Source organism: Narcine bancroftii, chromosome 2 (assembly GCF_036971445.1).
Source record: "Narcine bancroftii isolate sNarBan1 chromosome 2, sNarBan1.hap1, whole genome shotgun sequence".
Classification (NCBI taxonomy): domain Eukaryota; kingdom Metazoa; phylum Chordata; class Chondrichthyes; order Torpediniformes; family Narcinidae; genus Narcine; species Narcine bancroftii.
Genome location: NC_091470.1, coordinates 331814324 through 331835259, shown reverse-complemented (window position 1 = coordinate 331835259; position 20936 = coordinate 331814324). Strand labels below are relative to the sequence as shown.

The 20936-nt window shown below is 40.0% G+C and overlaps 1 protein-coding gene across 1 annotated transcript in view; it reads left to right on the top strand.

Annotated features, from left to right (window-relative positions):
• klhl18 (kelch-like family member 18) overlaps positions 1 to 20936 on the top strand; it is a 37458-nt gene that overhangs the window by 9394 nt on the left and 7128 nt on the right. Inside the window, exons 5-8 of the mRNA XM_069922084.1 lie at positions 4797 to 4957; positions 5926 to 6062; positions 6900 to 7122; positions 11023 to 11127. Of these exons, the coding sequence (XP_069778185.1) occupies positions 4797 to 4957; positions 5926 to 6062; positions 6900 to 7122; positions 11023 to 11127 (626 nt within the window). The remainder of the gene's footprint in view (positions 1 to 4796; positions 4958 to 5925; positions 6063 to 6899; positions 7123 to 11022; positions 11128 to 20936) is intronic.

The window sequence follows — 20936 nt, the reverse complement described above, 5'->3', positions numbered from 1 at the left end:
TTTTACAGCAGTGAAGGGTGGATATTTGATTACTGCATAATTACAGGGAAGGGTGATGGGCTTTATTTTGGGGGAAAAAAGCATTTATGACTTGTTAACATCATTACTCTTTAATGACTGCTACTTGTATCTCCAAACATCACGGACAACTACAAATTTGAATTGTATCCCTTTTAAAATATAAAACTTAAACATAGCTCAAGTACAAGTTATTTTAATTAGCAAATACCAAAAGTGACTAATTGAACATAAGATTGGGAGCAGGAGTAGGCTATCTTGTCATTTGAGCTTGGTCTGTCATTCAACAAGATCATGGTTGATCTGGCCATGGACTCAGTTCTACTTAGATTCAAAGTTCCTTTTATTGTCACATAATTATCCTCTACCGGCACCACCTACGGCTCCTAGAACGCTTCCACCAGCGTTGTCTCCGCTCCATCCTCAACATCCATTGGAGCGCTTTCATCCCTAACGTCGAAGTACTCGAGATGGCAGAGGTCGACAGCATCGAGTCCACGCTGCTGAAGATCCAGCTGCGCTGGATGGGTCACGTCTCCAGAATGGAGGACCATCGCCTTCCCAAGATCGTGTTATATGGCGAGCTCTCCACTGGCCACCGTGACAGAGGTGCACCAAAGAAAAGGTACAAGGACTGCCTAAAGAAATCTCTTGGTGCCTGCCACATTGACCACCGCCAGTGGGCTGATAACGCCTCAAACCGTGCATCTTGGCGCCTCACAGTTTGGCGGGCAGCAACCTCCTTTGAAGAAGACCGCAGAGCCCACCTCACTGACAAAAGGCAAAGGAGGAAAACCCCAACACCCAACCCCAACCAACCAATTTTCCCCTGCAACCGCTGCAACCGTGTCTGCCTGTCCCGCATCGGACTTGTCAGCCACAAACAAGCCTGCAGCTGACATGGACTTTTTACCCCCTCCATAAATCTTCGTCCGCGAAGCCAAGCCAAAGAAGAATTATACATTATAAATGTAACATACATGATATACTTTAACTTTTGTCTGCTGTAAGTCAAACATAGTCACCATGAACCCAGCATCCCAACAATGGGCAAAAGAGAAGCAAAAGGAGTCCCTTTAGAGTCACTGAGTGTCCATGCATTCAACTCCAGTGCTCCCTCAGCCTCTGCAGCCGCACAGATAATTAATCAGCAACCCGAGGTCCAGATCCAAACCTCCGCCATAATCATGAAGCTTTCAATGCCCAAGGCCCTTCAGCAGCCCTTCTTGCCCTCAGCACCCTCTTGAATCCCAGCTTCAATACCTTGTCCCCATGAGCCAGTCTCCAGCAACCTATGCGGGTTCCCCAACCGCAAGTTGCCTGTGTGGGTCCCTCAGCCGCTGAGCCCCTCACTGGTCCACTGCCATGGTTATCATCCTATAGGATCGTCTCCCATGTTTCTCCTTCAGGTCATGTTATCCCTGTTTCTGGGGCCCTGACGCAGTCATCTGCTCCACCGGAATCTGCAACCCCTCATGGTCACTGCTGAGCACAGGTGCTGCCATCTTGGGCACAGACCTCACAGTTGCAGGATTTTACTTGCAAACATCATGGGTTCTAACAGACCATCTAAAGCTTTACAGAGCCACTGACATTAGGACTGGCGGTTGAAACCTTGAGAGCAGTGCTGTGTCTCCGCTCTCCTTCGTCTGCACCAGCAACAGCACTGCCCTTACAGTAGACCTGGCAGTGCTGCCTTTTTTCTTTCTTTGGCTTGGCTTCGCGGACGAAGATTTATGGAGGGGTAATGTCCACGTCAGCTGCAGGCTCGTTTGTGGCTGACAAGTCTGTGCGGGACAGGCAGACACGGTTGCAGCGGTTGCAAGGGAAAATTGGTTGGTTGGGGTTGGGTTTTTTCTCCTTTGTCTTTTGTCAGTGAGGTGGGCTCTGCGGTCTTCTTCAAAGGAGGTTGCTGCCCGCCGAACTCTGAAGCGGTTTGAGGCGATATCAGCCCACTGGCGGTGGTCAATGTGGCAGGCACCAAGAGATTTCTTTAGGCAGTCCTTGTACCTCTTCTTCGGTGCACCTCTGTCACGGTGGCCAGTGGAGAACTCGCCATATAACATGATCTTGGGGAGGCGATGGTCCTCCATTCTGGAGACGTGACCATAAGACCACAAGACATAGGAGCAAAACTAGACTATTCAGCCCAACAAGTCTGTCCTGCCATTTAATCATGATCTGATCCATTTACCTACTTAACCCAACTGCCTGGCCTTCTCCCCACAAAGTTTGATGCCCTGGCTAATCAAGAACCTTCCAATCTATGTCTTAAATACACCCAATGACGTGGCCTCCACAACTGCCTGTGTATTGCAACAAATTCCATAGATTTAACACCCTCTGGCTGAAGAAATTCCTATCCATCTCTGTTTTAAGTGGACATCCTTCAATTCTGAAGTTGTGCCCTCTTGTGTTAGACTCTCCCAACCTGGGAAACAATCTTTATACTCTATCCGTGCCTTTCAACATTCAAAATATTTCAATGAGATCCTCCATCATTCTCCTAAATTCCAACATATACAGGCCAAGAGCTGTCAAACACTCCTCATATGATAACCATTTTATTCATGTGAATCTGAGTATTTCCAACATCACATCTTTTCTAAAAGATGAGCCCAAAACTGCTCGCTGCACTCTTAAGTGAGTTCTCACCAGCGCCTTATAAAGCCTTAACATCACATCCCTCCTCTTGTATTTTATTCCTCTTTGGAATAAAATACAATGCATTTGACTTATTCAACACTATCTCAACATGCAAGTTTATCTTCAGGCCCTCCTACACAAGGACCCCCAGTTCCCTTTGCATCTGTGTATTGTCAATTTTCTCCCTCTTTAATAAATAGTCTGCCTATTTTATTTCATTTGCTACTTCTCATCCATTCTCTGAATCTGTCTAAATCTCCATGTTTCCTCTACTCTACCTACTCCTCCAGCTACCTTCATATCATCCACAAACTTGGTCAAAAGCCATTCCTTCCATAATCCAATGCATTGATGTAGAACATAAAAAGAAACAGGCACAACACCTACCCCTATGGAACACCACAAGCAACTGGCAGCCAATCAGAATATGATACTTGAATTCTAACTCTCTGCTTCCTGCCAATCAGCCAATGCTCCACCCATGCTAATATGTTTCATGTAATTCCATGGGCTTTTATCTTGTTAAGTAGCCTAATGTGCGGCATCTTGTCGAATGCCTTTTGAATATCCAATACACAACATCCACTACATCTCCCATATCCAGCCTGCTTGTCACTACCTCATTGATTCTAATAGCTTTATCAAGCAAGATTTTCCCTTAGGAGCTGACTACAGTGCTATTGGTCTGGTGCTGCTGCCTGACCAAGATAGGTCGCCCCATCCCCAGAAGTATCCAAAGAGGTTTTTTTTTTTTTGCTGAGGGGAATGGCCTCAGGGGCACCTTGCACTACTTGCCTATTCCTTTTCCCTCTCTTGCCAGCTACCTTCCTCCTGCCTCCTCAGTGTGATTGCATCCCTGTTACTCTTTTCTATTACCCTCATGGCCTCCCAAATGATCCAGAGTTCATCCAGGTCTAGCTTCAATTCCCTAACACAGTCTATCAAGAGCTGCAGTTGGGTACTCTTCTCGCAGATGATGACATCAGGGATAGTGTTAGCTTCCTGACAGTCCTCGTTCTGCAAGAGGAACATGACCCTGCCTTGGCTGCCATTCCCTCTGTCTATTAAAGAGCAAAGAGTTAGAAAAATCTGTCTTTGCCTTGCCTCAACTCCTTCAATTTCTCGGCCTCTGCTCACTGAAGCCTCGCAAGCCAAAGCGTCAAAGTCCCACTCCTACACTGGGCTGCTGTACACTGGCTGCTCCACTTGAGCTTCCCCTATTTTTATGTGCTGCAGCTAACTGGACAATGGAGGAATTGAAAAGAGCACCTACCTCTTCCACTGCTTTTTAAAGGCTTCTCCACTCTACTAACAGCCCACTCTCACAGTTCCCCCATGGAAATGAAGAGAGCACCTACTTCTCTCACTGTTTTTAAAGGCTTTTCCGCTCTTGTAACAGCTCACTCTCACAGTCCCTAACAGGAATGAAACCTGCCTGTTCCACAAAACCTTTTATTTCCCTATTCTTCAAAAACCTATCTGCGTCTTAAGTGTGTTCAAGGAGTCAGCCTCTACTTCTTCTTTGGGCAGAGAATTCCCAAAATTAATTAGTCTCTGGCAGATGCAATTCCTTCTTGGCTTTGTCTTAAATTTGTTCCCCTGAAGGCAGTGTTTTAGTCTTCCAGTGGAAAAACCCACCTGCTTCTCTCTAACTATTCCTTTCATAATTTTGTATGTCAATACAAGATTATTTTCCCCCACCTCTCCACCCGCACCCCCCCATCCTTTTAAACTCCCAGGCTACTCAATCTTTCTTCATAAGCTAACCACCTCATTTCCAGAATCAACCTGATGAACCTCCTCTGCACCACTCCCAAAGCTAGTGTCAAATATGGAGACCAGAACTGCACACTGTACTCAAGGTGTGAGCTTATCCATATCTTGTTCAGATGCAGCAGAATCTCCCAACTCTTTAATTCATTCCCTCTTGCAATGAAGGCCAAACATCCCAGCTACCTCTTTCATTACCTGCTACACCTCCAAACTACATGATTCATGACAAGCAAAAGTTCACACCAGGACTTAGCACTTTATGTAATAGACATGTTAATAACTATTAATTTTTTTAAATATGAGGAGTAGGCTTGGCTAGAATAGTATTTTGTATGTTGTTTTATGATTTGTTGCTGCAGGTGTTTGAGGCAGTCCTTGCTTGGGTGCGATTTAATAGTGATTATCGAGAGAACTATCTGCCTCAGCTGCTAACCAAAGTACGTCTCCCTCTCTGCCGACCTCAGTTCCTAACTGATAGAGTCCAACAGGACGACTTAGTTCGTTGCTGTCACAAATGCAGGTAAAATTACTTGGTAATTCCTGACTACACTCAAGAAGAGGGTACATGATGAACATTGTCAGAGACACTTTCATTTTTCATTTTAATGGGGCAGGATGGAGGGACCAGGTGGGAAATATACTCTTGATTCCTGGCTTGTTGATACTATTCTCGCCTGAATTCAGTCCACCAAACAAATAAGAAATACTCAGAAATATTAAAGTAAGTTCTGGCATTGCTTGGTAAAGAATAGGATTTTGTTGGTGTAGGCACAAGTGCAGCACTTCCTGCAGACACAAGGGAAGGTGCCAAAGGGCGATTGATAGGAATGGAGGAGTGGACAAGGGAGTCAGGGAATGAAGGATCCCTGTGGAGGGGAGGAGAGTGGAAGATGTGTCTGGTGGTGGGATTACATGGTAGGTAGCGGAAATGGTGAAGGATGATGTGTTGGATGAAGAGGCTAGTGGGGTGGTAGATAAGGACTAGGGGAATCCTGTCCCTGTTGTGCATGTGGGTGGAGAGGGCTGGGGTAGATGTGTGGGTAAAGGAAGATATGCAGGTGAGGGCTGAATTGATTATGGTAAAGGGGAAGCACCCTCCCCTGATCAATTCTCATCTTTCCTCTCCTGACTATCCATGTTCAACTATCACCTTTTGTTTATTGGTCTGTGATCCTTCTGCTGCCCTTTCTTGCCTTCTCCCCAGCCTTTTAATTCCAGCATCTGGCTGCTTTTCACATACCTTGAAGAACGGCTCAGGCCTGAAACGTCAGTTCTATATCTTTTCCTCCTATGGAAGCTGCGAGACCTAGGGAGTTCCTCCAGCATTTCTGTGTTTTCACTCCAATCACAGCTTCGGCAGACTTTTGTTTTTCGCCCACACTTTCAAGCCCATACTTGTAGATGAGTTTAAGCTCTTTGTTATGTGGGATGATCAATAATTTTAGCTACATATCTGTGCATCTCAGCACTGACCCTTTTGTCTTGCAGGGATCTTGTTGATGAAGCAAAGGACTACCATCTGATGCCTGAACGCCGACCACATCTTCCATCCTTCAAAACACGGCCTAGATGCTGCACCTCCATTGCTGGCTTGATCTATGCTGTGGGAGGTCTCAATTCTGCTGGTTTGTGTTGATTCAGGATGTTCAGAAAGTTTGGTTTAGCCCAGCTCCTTTAAAGGACACCTTTTGTGTTTCTCATTAAGTGGCTTTCTTGTTTTGTTCATCTAAAACAGTCCAGAGTTATTAGAAAGTTGTTTCATCACTGGAGGCATTTTATAGATTAACAATGATCCTCCAGCTGCAAGTAATTCATTCTGTGTCTGAAATTTGCAATTATTCAATACTTGCAACAGATACGCTAAAGAAAACCTGTAAAGTTTGTGTCCCTTGCCTCCGTCCTAGTTTTCTGACAGTTTCAGCAAATTGAATTTACCCAAAGTCTTTGTATGTCTCTTTTCACAAGTTTGTATCTCTGAATCTGACTGATTACAAAATATGTTAACCTAGTAATCTCATTCACCATCGATTTAATGATGTACATCATGGGGATGTGCAACAAGATTGACAGTGGCTCAAAAGAAAGGCACTTGAGTTGGAATTGCTGAATGATACAATATATTAGCCCCTCACTCACACTTGGTTTGCTTCTGTGTTTATTAGGAGAAGGGCAAAAGATAACTGGGCATGTAGAATTTTTAAACACAAGTTATACACTCAATGGAAGCAGCAGTTAAATGCTGTTGCTGTGATTTGTCACAAATGGAGAAAGGTTCTGTGCCCTAATATATCTGTTTTCATAGCCTCTGCCTAGTGCAAGGCTGACCAGTAATTTTCTTTAGCTTTGTGTATAATTAATTTCTATAAGCTAAATGCACTCTGGAGCTGCAGTTGAGTAGTCAGATGCAAAATTGCCTTGGAATGTTCTCTAACTGCTCCTCTACTGCATGTTTGACTTTGTAGGTGACTCTTTGAATGTGGCTGAGGTGTTTGACCCCATTGCCAATCGATGGGAGCGATGTCAGGAGATGATGACCTCCCGGAGCCGTGTGGGTGTGGCCATGGTAAACGGGCTCTTGTATGCAATAGGTGGGTTTGATGGACATTCAAGGTTGAGCACGGTGGAAGTTTACAATCCAGAGATGGACACATGGACCAAAGTGGCCAGCATGAACAGTAAGCGCAGGTAGGAACAAATGGACAAGATCAACCACACTGTGGAACATCAAATGTCTGCGGGACCTCACAGCATCTGAAACCAGTGGGTTAACAACTCTTGAAATGTACTCATTGTGATTTATCAGCCAATATGCACACAGTGATTTCCCTCAAACAGTGACGTGATAATGACTAAATAATTAGCTTAAATGATCATTCCCATTTAATATTGGCTAGGACAGCACAATGAGTCTGTTCGTCTTCAAAATGTTACCATTGATTCATTTATGTTTGCCTGTGAGTAGATACCAGTTTAGTTTAACATCTCCTTTGAAAGACATCTCCAGCAGTACAGCATTTCCTCAGCACTATCATTAGTGTTATCCTGGGGTTTTCAGTTTCTCTGGATTGAGATGTGTACGCATCTTCTCTGATTCAGTAGTGGTTCTACAAACTGACGCGTGAGAAACTTTCTAGGTTGGACATGGCCGTCAATTTCTTGATTTTTTTTTAAACAATAATGCTAGTACCTTGGTGCTCAGGATAATTTTCCAGGAAAAACAATCCAAGTCAAATAAGTGCTAAAATGGGTCCTTGTTCTTTTCTTTGGCTTGGCTTCGCAGACGAAGATTTATGGAGGGGGTAAAAGTCCACGTCAGCTGCAGGCTCGTTTGTGGCTGACAAGTCCGATGCGGGACAGGCAGACACGGTTGCAGCGGCTGCAGGGGAAAATTGGTTGGTTGGGGTTGGGTGTTGGGTTTTTCCTCCTTTGCCTTTTGTCAGTGAGGTGGGCTTGTAGTATATACAGTAATGTTGTGCCTGAAGCCTGTTGTGAATCCTTGCCATTGGATGCTACTCTGTCAGGAACCTGGTTGAAGGGTAAGAGAACTACCAAGACAATGAAAAGGTTAAAGTGAACTTATTGACCATATGCCTCAATGTGGAATGAGCCACCAAGACACTGCAGCTCCACTTAACTTGGCCCCCAAGGTGTGTGTAGGCCATTGAGGAAGTAGTTGGGTGGGGGGTGGGGGGTGGGGGGGGGTGGAGAATGCAAGTAGTGACAATTCCATTTACTGTCAACATTTGGACTTCACATAATGAAAACTGCTCTTTTCCTCTCTCTTTCTTTGGCTATGTAGCTTTTCCTGGACTGGAGATTTTTGCTGCAGATACAAACTCAACAGTTGTGCAAGAACTTTGCAGCTAGGCAAAGAGTATGGGAGACAGCAGATTCTGAAACATCTAATAAGACCATAAGACATAGGAGCAGAATTAGGGCATTTGGCCCATTGAGTCCACACTGCTTACTTACTATCCTTTTCAGCTCCATTCTCCTGCCTTCTTCTTGTAACCCTTGATTCCCCTCCTGATCAATAACGCATTTGCCTCCACCTTAAATATCCCCTACTATTTGACTTCTACAGCCGTCCACAGCATCGAATTCCATAAATTCACCACCCTCTAGGTAAAGAAATTCCTCCTCACCTCTTTTCTAAAGGGGTGTTTTTGTATTAATAATCTGTCAGTCCACATCAATGACTCACATTCACCAGCTCACACAGTATCCATGACAGAGCAGCTTTTATCCATCGCATTGGTTATTGACTCCACACTGGGCCATGTCATTACCAAGTTATTGCTGTGGGACAATCAGTGGATGGCAGACATTTGTGGCAGGTTTCCAGCATGCAGCCCAAGCAGATGATTTTTTTCAAAATATAGGGGAGAAGATGGAGTGGGCTATGTCCCCTGAGCATAAGCTCTCGGATGGGGTTCTCCAAAGTGGTCAGTATTGACTCTCAGTGTTCTTTATACCTTTGGTAGCACCCCATGCCAGGCATTGTGAAGTGTTACAGACTTGTGCTTCTCATCAGACCAACTGCAACCAGAGATCTGTGGCCACTTTACCATCTGAATCGTATCAACACAACTGATCGGCTATGTCGTAGCAAAGGACAGCAATTGACCACAAATCTATTTGCTGTTTGATTTCTCCGTCTGAGCAAGGATCTCAGCCGCAAGTTTTAATGTAACATACATAGGTCAGATTTAGTCCAAACTAAGAGAAAAGGCTAGCCTTGGAATACAGCAAAATCAAACCTCGTAAGAAATTGGATCAAAAATACCAACCTCGAACTTAAAGTTCCAACGAATGGGTTCCAGCTCTGAATATTCAGGTGATGTACAGAGAACAGGACAGCATGGAAACAGACCATTCGACCTTCGATATCTGACAATTATCCTGATAACTATCGCCATTTATACACAAACACTATATAAACACACAATTCATGTTTTATCTATATTTAGCTTACCCCTTAGAATTCGTGAAAGTAAATAGTGGTTGCAGCAGTGGAATTCATGTGGAATTCAGTGGAATCACAATGGAGACACAAATTTTAATTCATTACTTACATCGGAGCACAAACCTCTGTAGCAGACCACATACTCCCCAGCTGGGGATTGAGGTGCAATTAGAACCCTCTCAAGGTGAACAACTGCCAAGTCAAACTTATTATTTCATTTTCCCAACACCCTAATTCATAGTCGTGTCAGGAAACCATGTGCGAGAGGTGTGCCACGATTCTGGCGGTGCCCCCGGCATGCTCTTACGGTGGACATTCTTTGGATCTGGTCACCCCCTTTGCGTGGTGGCTGGTTCTCCCTCAGTCAGTTCATCTCGAGCAAGTGTTTTTGCCCAGAGCCCTCGTCCAGTACCGTCACCCTGCCCCCTCCCCCCCTATCCAGCACTGTCTCCATTCTCCTCCCCTCACCATCCCCCCCCCCCACACAATAATCCAGTGCTGAGACTTCATATTATACCTTGGGGTCGATGAGGGATCAAGTATTCCATGAAGGGGTTGATCTAAAAGGTTGGGGGACCCCTGCTCTAGGACCAAGAGTACTAAAACAAATCATCATTAATAGGGATATTGGTGAATGGGGGTCATCAGTATATCTACTACATGTGGAATTGATGCTCAGTGAGAGGTTTTGCAGAGAGAGGAAAAACTGGAGGAGGAAGTCTGTAAAATGGTGCTATCTTTTGATATGACAAAAGATCCCTGAGTTAGTTAGCGGCAGACTGCATTGTATTGCATTGATGATTCTGGGTCTGCTAAACAAGCAATTGAAGTCTAGGTATCAGATGGGGAGCATTATATCTTGGACCATAACCCAGCATTTGTCAGGACTCTCTTTTAGAGGCCATCTGCAGCTTCAATTCCTTACCCACTGATCTTTTTTTTCTTTTGTCTTAGCAGACATTAGAATTCATTTTGTAGTGTGACTCTATGATGGATGCCTCCACTAGTATGTTTAGTGAGTGTTATCAGACTGTTTCATAATTTAAGGCTGCAGATTTGAATACGATCTTGTTCTTAAACCTGACTCTAAATTATCTCCCTAACTCACAAGTTACACGATTGTCAAGAGTCATAGGATTTTATGACACAGAAATGGGCCTTTTGGCCCAATTGGTTCATTCCAACCAAGTTATCTAGCAAAGCTTCTACAAACAAATTCTACTCTTGAAAGCACACAGTGCCAAAATGAGCCTTAACCTGTTTTTTTTTATTTGAAGAGAAAGTGCAACAGAAAACATTATGCTGGTTGCAGTTATTCAAATGATGAGGAACAGTTAAAATTTTATGGCCTTGACTATGCTGTCTGAAGGCCAGTCATTTAGGGGATACAAGAAGTAAAAGATGAGAAAGTATTTGATTAGAAGCCTTACTTCAGTTGTGACAGGAAAGCGGATGCAAATTCAAGCTGGGGAAGAGTGACTCACTCAATACATATTTTGTACATTTCAATGAGGATTCACATATTCTAAAATGTTATTTCTATCCATAATGTGAATGAAGCCTTAGTGTTTGAGAGCAAACCAGCTGGTGTTTCAGGCTCGCTCTGCTCTTTGTTTTAGTGCAATGGGAACAGCTGTAATGGATGGGCACATCTATGTTTGTGGTGGCTACGATGGATTCGCTTCCCTCAATTCAGTGGAATGTTATGCACCGGAAACTGACAAGTAAGGTATTTTAACAGTTCATTTTTGTTTTTAAACCATGGGTTAACCAAAGGAGATAAGGAATTATGAAAATACCTATGTCCATAAAGGAAACTACTGTCTGAGTAGAGGTTTTTTGTTGATAAATGTCATTGGTATAAAGTATATAGGTTTTTAAAAAGGGTGTGCTCAGTAATGTGTGTGATATTAAATGAATTTAGTAGAATGGAAGGGATGCATTGGTTAAAGACAGTAATATGCCATTTTTCATTAATTATTCAATTATGACTTAGTAGATAATACTGTTGGCTTTAACTCAGAAGATTGGGTTCAAGGCCAAGGGGTGGAGACTTGAGAACTGACTTTGAATAATAAACCATCTTTTTTAAAAAAATTTTATTTTTCACACTATGAACCATATTGACCAAAATACACATAAACATTTCCCTCTTGAATATACAGTGTCATTTTCTCCCCTTTTTCCCCCCTCCATTCCCACCCTCCTTCCCACGCCCCCTCCCCACCCACTCAATGTTCAACATATATGATACATTAAACCCATTAAACAATGTCATCACACAATGAAAATAAACAAGAAAATTGTGTCATCTACTTTTACAACTTAAATTAGTTCATTTTGTCTTCTCATTCTGTCATTTTAGGTGGTGGAGGTCCGCGGTAGGACTTCTCTGTTGTGTTCCGTGTACGGTTCCTAAATTTGTTCGAATACTGTGATGTTATTTCTTAAATTATATGTTATTTTTTCCAATGGAATACATTTATTCATTTCTATGTACCACTGCTATATTCTCAGGCTATCTTCTGATTTCCAGGTTGACATAATACATTCTTTTGCTACAGCTAAGGCTATCATAATAAATCTTTTTTATGCTCCTTCCAAATCGAGGCCAAGTTCTTTACTTCTTATATTACTTAGAAGAAAGATCTCTAGATTTTTTGGTATGTTGCTTTTTGTGATTTTATTTAATACCTGATTTAGATCTTCCCAAAACTTTTCCACTTTCTCACATGCCCGAATTGCATGTACTGTTGTTCCCATTTCATCCTTACAGCAAAAACATCTACCTGATACTGTTGGGTCCCATTTATTTAACTTTTGGGGCGTAGTGTATAGCCTGTGTAATCAATTATATTGTATCATGCGTAACCTCGTGTTTATTGTATTTCTCATAGTTCCAGAGCATAGCTTTTCCCATGTTTCATTCTTTATCTTTATGTTTAGATCTTGTTCCCACTTTTGTTTGGGTTTACAGCTTATTTCCTTGTTCTCTTTCTCTTGCAGTTTGATGTACATGTTTGTTATAAATCTTTTAATTATCATTGTGTCTGTAATCACATATTCAAAATTTCTTCCTTCTGGTAACCTCAGTCTGCTTCCCAATTTGTCCTTTAAGTAGGTTTTCAGTTGGTGGTATGAAAACATTGTACCATGAGTTATACCATATTTGTACTTCATTTGTTCAAAAGATAATAATTTATTTCCCGAAAAACAATTTTCTATTCGTTGGATCCCTTTTCTCTCCCATTCTCTAAAGGAAAAGTTATCTATTGTGAAAGGGATTCGTTGATTTTGCGTCAATATTAATTTTGGTAGTTGATAATTTGTTTTTTCCTTTCTACGTGAATCTTCTTCCAAATGTTGAGCAGATAGTGCAGTACTGGTGAATTCCCCTGTTGCACCAGCTTTTCATCCCACTTATATAGTATATGTTCAGGTACCTTCTCCCCTATTTTATCTAGCTCTAATTTAGTCCAATCTGGTTTTTCCCTTGTTTGATAAAAATCTGATAGGTATCTAATTGTGCTGCTCTATAATAATTCTTAAAGTTTGGTAGCTGTAAGCCCCCTTGTTTGTACCATTTTGTTAATTTATCTAGCACTATCCTCTGTTTCCCCCCTTTCCATAAGAATTTCCATATTATTTTCTTTAGCTCCTTGAAGAATTTCTCTGTTAGGTGAATTGGTAACGATTGAAATAGGTATTGTATCCTTGGGAAGATATTCATTTTAATGCAATTTACCCTCCCTATCAGTGTTAATGGTAAATCTTTCCAATGTTCTAAGTCATCTTGTAATTTTTTCATTAATGGCTGATAATTTAATTTGTATCGATGGCCTAGATTATTATCTAGTTGAATACCTAGGTATCAGATTGCTTGTGTTTGCCATTTAAATGGTGATTCTTTCTTAAACTTTATGAAATCCCCATTATTCATTGGCATCGCTTCACTTTTATTTGCGTTGATCTTGTACCCCGATACTTCTCCATATTCCTTCAATTTCTTATGTAATTCTTATATTGATAATTCTGGTTCTGTTAAGTATACTATGACATCATCAGCAAATAGACTGATTTTATATTCCTTCTCTTTTATTTTATCCCTCTTATTTTATTTTCTGTTCTTATCAGTTCTGCCAATGGTTCTATAGCTAACGCGAACAGTGAGAGAGATAGTGGACATCCCTGCTTAGTTGACCTGCTTAATTTAAATTGGTTTGATATATATCCATTTACTGTCACCTTCGCCAATGGTCCCTTATATAATGCTTTAATCCAATTAATATATTTCTCTGGTAGGTTGAACCTCTGTAGTACTTTGAATAAGTAATTCCATTCTACTCTATCAAAGGCTTTCTCTGAGTCTAAGGCAACCGCCACTGTTGGCGTCTTGTTTCCTTCTATTGCTTGGATTAAGTTAATGAACTTACAGATATTGTCCATTGTTCGTCTTTTCTTAATAAATCCAGTTTGATCTAGTTTTACTATTTTTGGTACACAGTCAGCCAATCTGTTTGCTCATAGTTTAGCTATTATCTTATAATCTGTGTTGAGTAGAGATATTGGTCTATATGATGCTGGTGTTAGTGGATCTTTCCCCGTCTTTGGTATTACTGTAATTATTGCTGTTTTGCACGAATCTGGTATGTTTTATGTTTCTTCAATCTGGTTCAGTACTTCCAGGAGAGGAGGAATTAATAAGTCTTTAAATGTTTTATAGAATTCTATTGGGAGTTCGTCCTCTCCCGGAATTTTATTTTTTGGTAGTTTTTTTAATATATCCTGTATTTCCTATATTTCAAATGATTTTATTAATTTGTTTTGCTCCTCTTCTTGCAATTTCGGTAGTTCAGTTTTAGATAGAAACTCATCTATTTTGTCTTCTTTCCCTTCGTTCTCAGTTCGATATAATTGCTCGTAGAATTCCTTGAAGTTTTCATTGATCTCCATTGGGTTATATGTAATTTGTTTGTCCTTTTTCCTTTTTTTTAAACTTTATTTAAAATTTTATGACATGAATAAAATAAAAATTACATTTAAAGAAATAATAAAATATAAGATAATAAAAATTAGAATACTACATCATTAAAATACACAAATTAACCCTCCCCAATAATTATAACACAACATTAATCATCTAATTTAAAATTAGTCCAACCCTCCCCCCAAAGTAAAGAGTGAAGAATTAATTAACAATATTGTAAATAAAATAGAAAGAACCCCCACTTACAAAAAAAATAAAACTTAACAAAAAAAATTACTAACAACAAAAAAAATATCAATACTAAAATAATACCCATAAACATATATTTAAATCAAACATAATACATGTATTTAACAAATGAAATCCACTTTAAAACTAAGTTCAAATATTAAAATCATATATCAACCACATATCTGTTATACAAAAAAATCATAATTAATAATACATAAATACAGAATTTCCATTAATACCAAGTTTCCTTTATAATTCATCGAGAGAACAAAAACATCCCTTAGAAAAACAATCAGATAAACTTTTTATTCCCTTCCCCTCCCCTTATATAAAAAAAGAAAAAAAAGAAAAAAGTTCAAACTCATAAAATTCTCCATATTCTTCATTTATAACATCTTCAAAATTCTCTATCGAAATTAACTTAATTTTATTAAACTCTTCTCCCTCAATGTATTTGTACTTAATTTTTTTCTTTTTCTTCTTATCACCTTTCCCCTCATCTTCCTCTTCATCTAATTCAACATCCTCAATTTTTGACTTATTATCTTCTGTGACATCATCCTCTTAAAAAAGAAAAAAAAAACCCCAAAAAAAGAGAAAAAAAAGGAGAGAAAAAAAACCTCCTAATTCCCTCTCAATTACAATCAGAAAACAAAAAGAGTTTTTAAAAAATTATTTATTTTAAAAAAATTAAAAAAACCTTCACTTCTTAACCCAAAAATTAAAAAGAAAAGAAAAACAGGTCGGAGGTCACAACTACTTCCTCCTGTTTAAACCGCCCAAAGCGGTAACTCCCCCAAAATATTGGGTGTGAGATAACTCACAGGTAGCTGATGACTTCTGGAAACTAGTGCCCACCCAGTTCCCTCTCCCAACTCCCATTTCATTAAACTATCATCATTACTTAAACTATTTAAACTCTTCTCAAAAAAAAGATAAAAGATTTATTTTTTTAAATCAACGTTACCACTTCGGTCACCATTGCTTCCATTTCTTTTAAAAAAAACTGGATCCCACCTTACATCTCTACTCTCTTTGGAGACCTTGAAGGACTACATCGTTCCTGAAACTGCATGATTGGTAGAGACTGAGCAAAGTCCATAACCTCTTTAGGATCGTCAAAGAACTTTGGCTAATTTCCATCCTAAAAAATCTTCAGTACCGCAGAATACCTGAATGTTCCCTTATGTCTTTTTTTCCACAACCGTTCTTCACAGAATTAAATTCGCGTCGTTGAAACATAATTTCTTGATTCAAATCTTGATAGAAGAAAACAGGATTATTCTGAACCATCAAAGGAGATCTATTTTGCTGGGCATTTCTAATAGCCGTACGTAAAATTGTCTCTCTGTCACAATAGTTTAAACAACGGATCAAAACAGATCTTGGATTCTGTCCTGAAAAAGAATTTCTTCTTAAAACTCTATAAGCACGTTCCAGTATTAAACCTTCAGGGAATTTATCCTGTCCTAACACTCGTGGAATCCATTCAGTAAAAAATTTTCTTGGATCTGGTCCTTCTATGCCTTCTGGCAAACCAACAATTTTCATGTTGTTCCGTCTAGATTGATTCTCCAAATAATCAACCTTTTTTGCTAAATTTTTATTTTGGATCTGCAATGTTTCAATTATTCTATTTTCATCTTGCAGTTGATCCTGTGCATCGACTAAACCTTGATCACACATTTCAAATCTTTCAATGGTTTCAAGCTTAAAAGCTCCATTAATGACTTCCGCCATCGCATTAATCTTGGAAATAAACAGGTTCACAAAATTAGCTAAGTGACTCGATACAGTATATATCTTATCTTCAAGATCCTTAACAGACATTTCAACAGAAGTAGATTCAGGCATAATGGGGTCTTGCTGTTCCTTAGAGACCACGGGATCTTCTGTCCCTTCCCTTAATTTAGTATCTTTTCTAGCAGTTTGACTTCGTATAAAAATCCCTCTCAAAGTCCCCCCAGCAATGCCAGGAGACTGAAGATCAGGGTTATCTTTAAGCCAAATCTCTTTAATCATCTTCACTGAATCGATGTCTGGAAAAACCGTTGTAATTGAAGATGCATTTTGCAGCGCCACCACTGTAGCAGTCGAATGACAACTCTTTAACTCTCCAGCTGGTGGCGCCCCAGCTGATTCAACTGTCAAAGCCTCAGCAACAACACCTGCAGTGGCCACTGTGTGAAATACTGGCACCCGTCCAGCCCCTTGTTCTGAAAGCTGTTGAGTGCGACCTTCAGAGAGCCTCACCGGCTTAAAACGAAGCTTCAATGCCGAACTCTGCACGTCCTCCTCTGGATCCATTCTACGTTGAGACCTGGCTTCTTGTAAACAAGTAGGCTCAGACAATTTCGGAAAATGTAGTTTTTTAACAGTCTGTTGATGTTTTCTTTTACCTCTTTTTTTGCATATAAACCATTAGGCACTAATCCAACACCTCTTATTATTTATAAACTTTTAAAAGAACTTTAACGGGCACTTAAAGACAAAACAATAAATCAGAGTCAGGAGAGGTCTGGAAGGCACGTCTGTTCCCTACACCATATTGCCACGCCCCCCGTTTGTCCTTTTTCCTTAATGCCAATACCGTTCTTTTAGTTTCTTCTGTTTTAAGCTGCCAAGCTAGTATTTTGTGCGTTTTTTCTCCTAGCTCATAATACTTCTGCTTTGTCTTCATTATGTTCTTCTCCACCTTGTACGTTTGTAGTGTTTCGTATTTTATTTTTTTGTCCGCCAATTCTCTTCTTTTTGTTGTATCTTCCCTTGTTGATAATTCTTTTTCTGTACTTGCTATTTCCATTTCCAGCTGTTCTATTTCACGATTGTAGTCCTTTATCTTAGTTGCATAACTTATTATCTGCCCTCTGATAAATGCTTTCATTGCATCCCATAGTATAAATTTATCTTTCACTGATTCCGTATTTATTTCAAAGTACATTTTAATTTGTCGCTCAATTAATTCTCTAAAATCCTGTCTTAAGTAGCATGGAGTTTAATCTCCATCTATATGTTCTTGGTGGGATATCCTCCAGCTCTATTGCTAAGAACAGGAGTGAGTGATCCAATAACAATCTAGCTTTATATTCCATTTTTCTAACTCCCTTGGATGTGGGCTGACAACAGGAACAGGTCTATCCTTGAGTATGTTTTATGTCTACCCGAATAATATGAGTATTCCTTCTCCTTTGGGTGTTGTCTCCTCCGTATATCCAAAAGTTGCATTTCCTGCATCGATTTAACCATAAATTTGGTTACTTTGTTCTTTCTGCTAGTCTTTTTTCCAGTTTTATCCATCTTTGAGTCCAAATTAAGGTTAAAGGCCCCTCCTATCAGTATATTCCCCTGCGTATCTGCAATCTTCAAAAAGATATCTTGCATACATTTCATTAGGTGCATATACATTGAGCAAATTCCAAAATTCTGAATATATCTGAGACTTTATCATTACATACCTCCCTGCTGGATCTATTATTTCCTCCTCTATTTTGATTGGTACATTTTTATTGATTAATATAGCTACTCCTCTGGCGTTTGAATTATATGATGCTGCCGTTACGTGCCATACCCAGTCTCTCTTTAATTTCTTGTGTTCCACTTCAGTTAGATGTGTTTCCTGCATGAATGCTATATCAATTTTTTCTTTCTTCAGTAAATTTAACAGCCTCTTCCTTTTGATTTGGTTATGTATTCCGTTAATATTTATAGTCATATAGTTCAGCATGGCCATTTCATACTTTGTTTACCTTTCATTTCCACTTCCTCATCACCACCTTTCCTTCTTATCTATTTCTTTCTTTTTTTGAACACATTATAAGACAACACTTCTAAAACATAAAATATTTCCACTATTCCCACATCTAAAATTCCCTTAACCCCAACTGTCCCCCCCTCTCTGAGTTGCCCCTTGTCCCTTGCCGGGCAACCACAACTCCCCTCTCCATTTGGATTGCGAACCCGCTCGCAAGCGTCAACTGATTTCGCAGTGACTGTTATTCTCTCCCACACAGCCCCCTCCAGAAAAGACTTTTATCTTCACATATAACAAAGCTCACCCTCTTAATTCCCCCCTTACTTCCTTTCTTCCCTTTTCTTCCCCTCCTTAGTTCTTACTTATACATTATTTTTCTTCTTTATATGAAGTTTGTCATCATTCTTGTTCTTGTTACATCTCTTCATCTTTCTGTTTTGCAGGCGTTCTGCAAATTCTCGTGCTTTCTCCGGATCCGAGAACAGTCTGCTTTGCTGCCCCGGGATAACTATTTTAAGCACCGCTGGATATCTTAACATAAATTTATAGCCTTTCTTCCATAGGATCGATTTTGCTGCGTTAAACTCCTTCCTCTTCTTCAGGAGCTCAAAACTTATGTCTGGGTAGAAAAAAATGTTTTGACCTTTGTATTCCAGTGGCTTTTTGTCTTCTCTCATTTTTTTCATTGCCTTCTCCAATATATTTTCTCTTGTCGTATATCTCAGGAATTTTACTAAAATGGATCTTGGTTTTTGTTGTGGCTGTGGTTTCAGGGCTAATGTTCTGTGTGCCCTTTCTATTTCCATTCCTTCCTGCATTTCTGGCATTCCCAGGACCTTGGGATCCATTCTTTTATAAATTCTTTCATATCTTTGTCTTCTTCATCTTCCTTAAGGCCCACTATCTTTATATTGTTTCTTCTATCATAGTTTTCCATTATATCCATCTTCTGAGCTAACAACTCCTGCATTTCTTTAACTTTTTTATCAGTTTCTTCCAATTTTCTTTTTAAGTCATCCATTTCCATTTCTACGGCTGTTTCTCATTCTTCCACCTTATCTACTCTTTTCCCTATTTCTGACATGACCAGCTCTAATCTACTCACTTTTTCTTCTGTACTTTTTCTTCTTCTTTTTATTTCACTAAGTTCTAGTGTCAGCCATTCTTTTAATGCTTCCATATAGTCTTGAAAATTTTTTTATCTATGTACTGCCCATTCCCTTTATTTTCTATTTCTCTATGCAGAGCTTGATGTTCTCCTTCTTCTTCTGTGTCTTCTCTAAGGTTTGTGTCTTCTACTTCTCTTCCTTGTATCTGTGTCTCTTCTGACTTTCTTGTTGGGCTGTTTGTCTCAGTCTTTTGGGTTTTTTTTAATGGTGTCTTGATGTTGGTCCTCTTCTTCTGGGCTGGTTATCTGTTGTGTCCCTGGTTTCCTTTTTTCATTCTCATCCCTCCCGTTCCCGTTATTTTCTGTATCTTCCCGCTGGGAGCCCTGCTGTCGGGTGTTTCTCAGCTGTTCCCCCTCCCGTCGGTGTTGTCTTTGTCGTGCGCATCGCGCATGCGCGATTCCTCGCGCGTGCGCAGTTGCGCACCTCTGTTTGGCTCCGTGAGCCATCTTTCCAGTCCTGCGTTCAGTGGGTCGCGACCCTGCGGGGTTTCCACTGACCTCAGGGAGTGGGCTCCTCTTTCCATGGCAGGTCCCTGCTTCTTCGTACAGGTAAGGCCTTCACCTTTCTCTTCCGGCGTCTTTCTTTCTTGCTTTCTTCTCGTTGTTTTTGGCTTTTCTTTCTTTGGTGCCATTTCCTCCACACCTTTATTTTTTATTTGTTGTGATTTGTGTGTCTGGTGCTTTGCTTTTTCTTCACTTTTTTCCTTCTTTTCTGGAGAGGGCTGGTATTTTCCTATCGGCCACTACTCCATCTTATGACTCCTCCCGAATAATAAACCATCTTTGAAGTCTTTTAACTAACATCTGACCATTATCCCTTTGCAGTTTGTGGAAGTTTGCTTTGACAATATCCCTTATATTATGACCAATGACAAAGCCTATATTTTGTGCTCCATTTCATTTAAAGCACTTTGAAATATCCAAAAAATTTAAATCCAAGTCCATTTATTCATGTAAAATGTATTGGCACCCATCTCTGAGGATGTAAGCTATGGCTACTATGATTTTTTTTTCTTTTGAAAATGGTAATATAGCATTAGGAACAGGATTTTTGTTTGAACAGATTGCTTCATTTGACTTCTATGAAGGGAATTGTGAGGCGATTAAATTTACAGAGCAGAATAAGGTGAGGTAGTGTTCAAAGTAATCAAAGGTTTGTGTAAAGTAAGGATCTGCAAACTTGTAGTTATTAAATGTGTAACAATATCAAACCAGCAACCACAAAGAAGGCATATCACACAGGGGTAAACAAAAAATTCACCTTCAAACTTTAATTCAAAATCCCCCCCCCCTTTTATAACAATACCCACTGGTTACAATGCAAATCTCTATAACAGTGTAAAACTAATAAATTCCCCAGCCTAAATATAACATCCGAAATCAAAGTCTAAGCTAC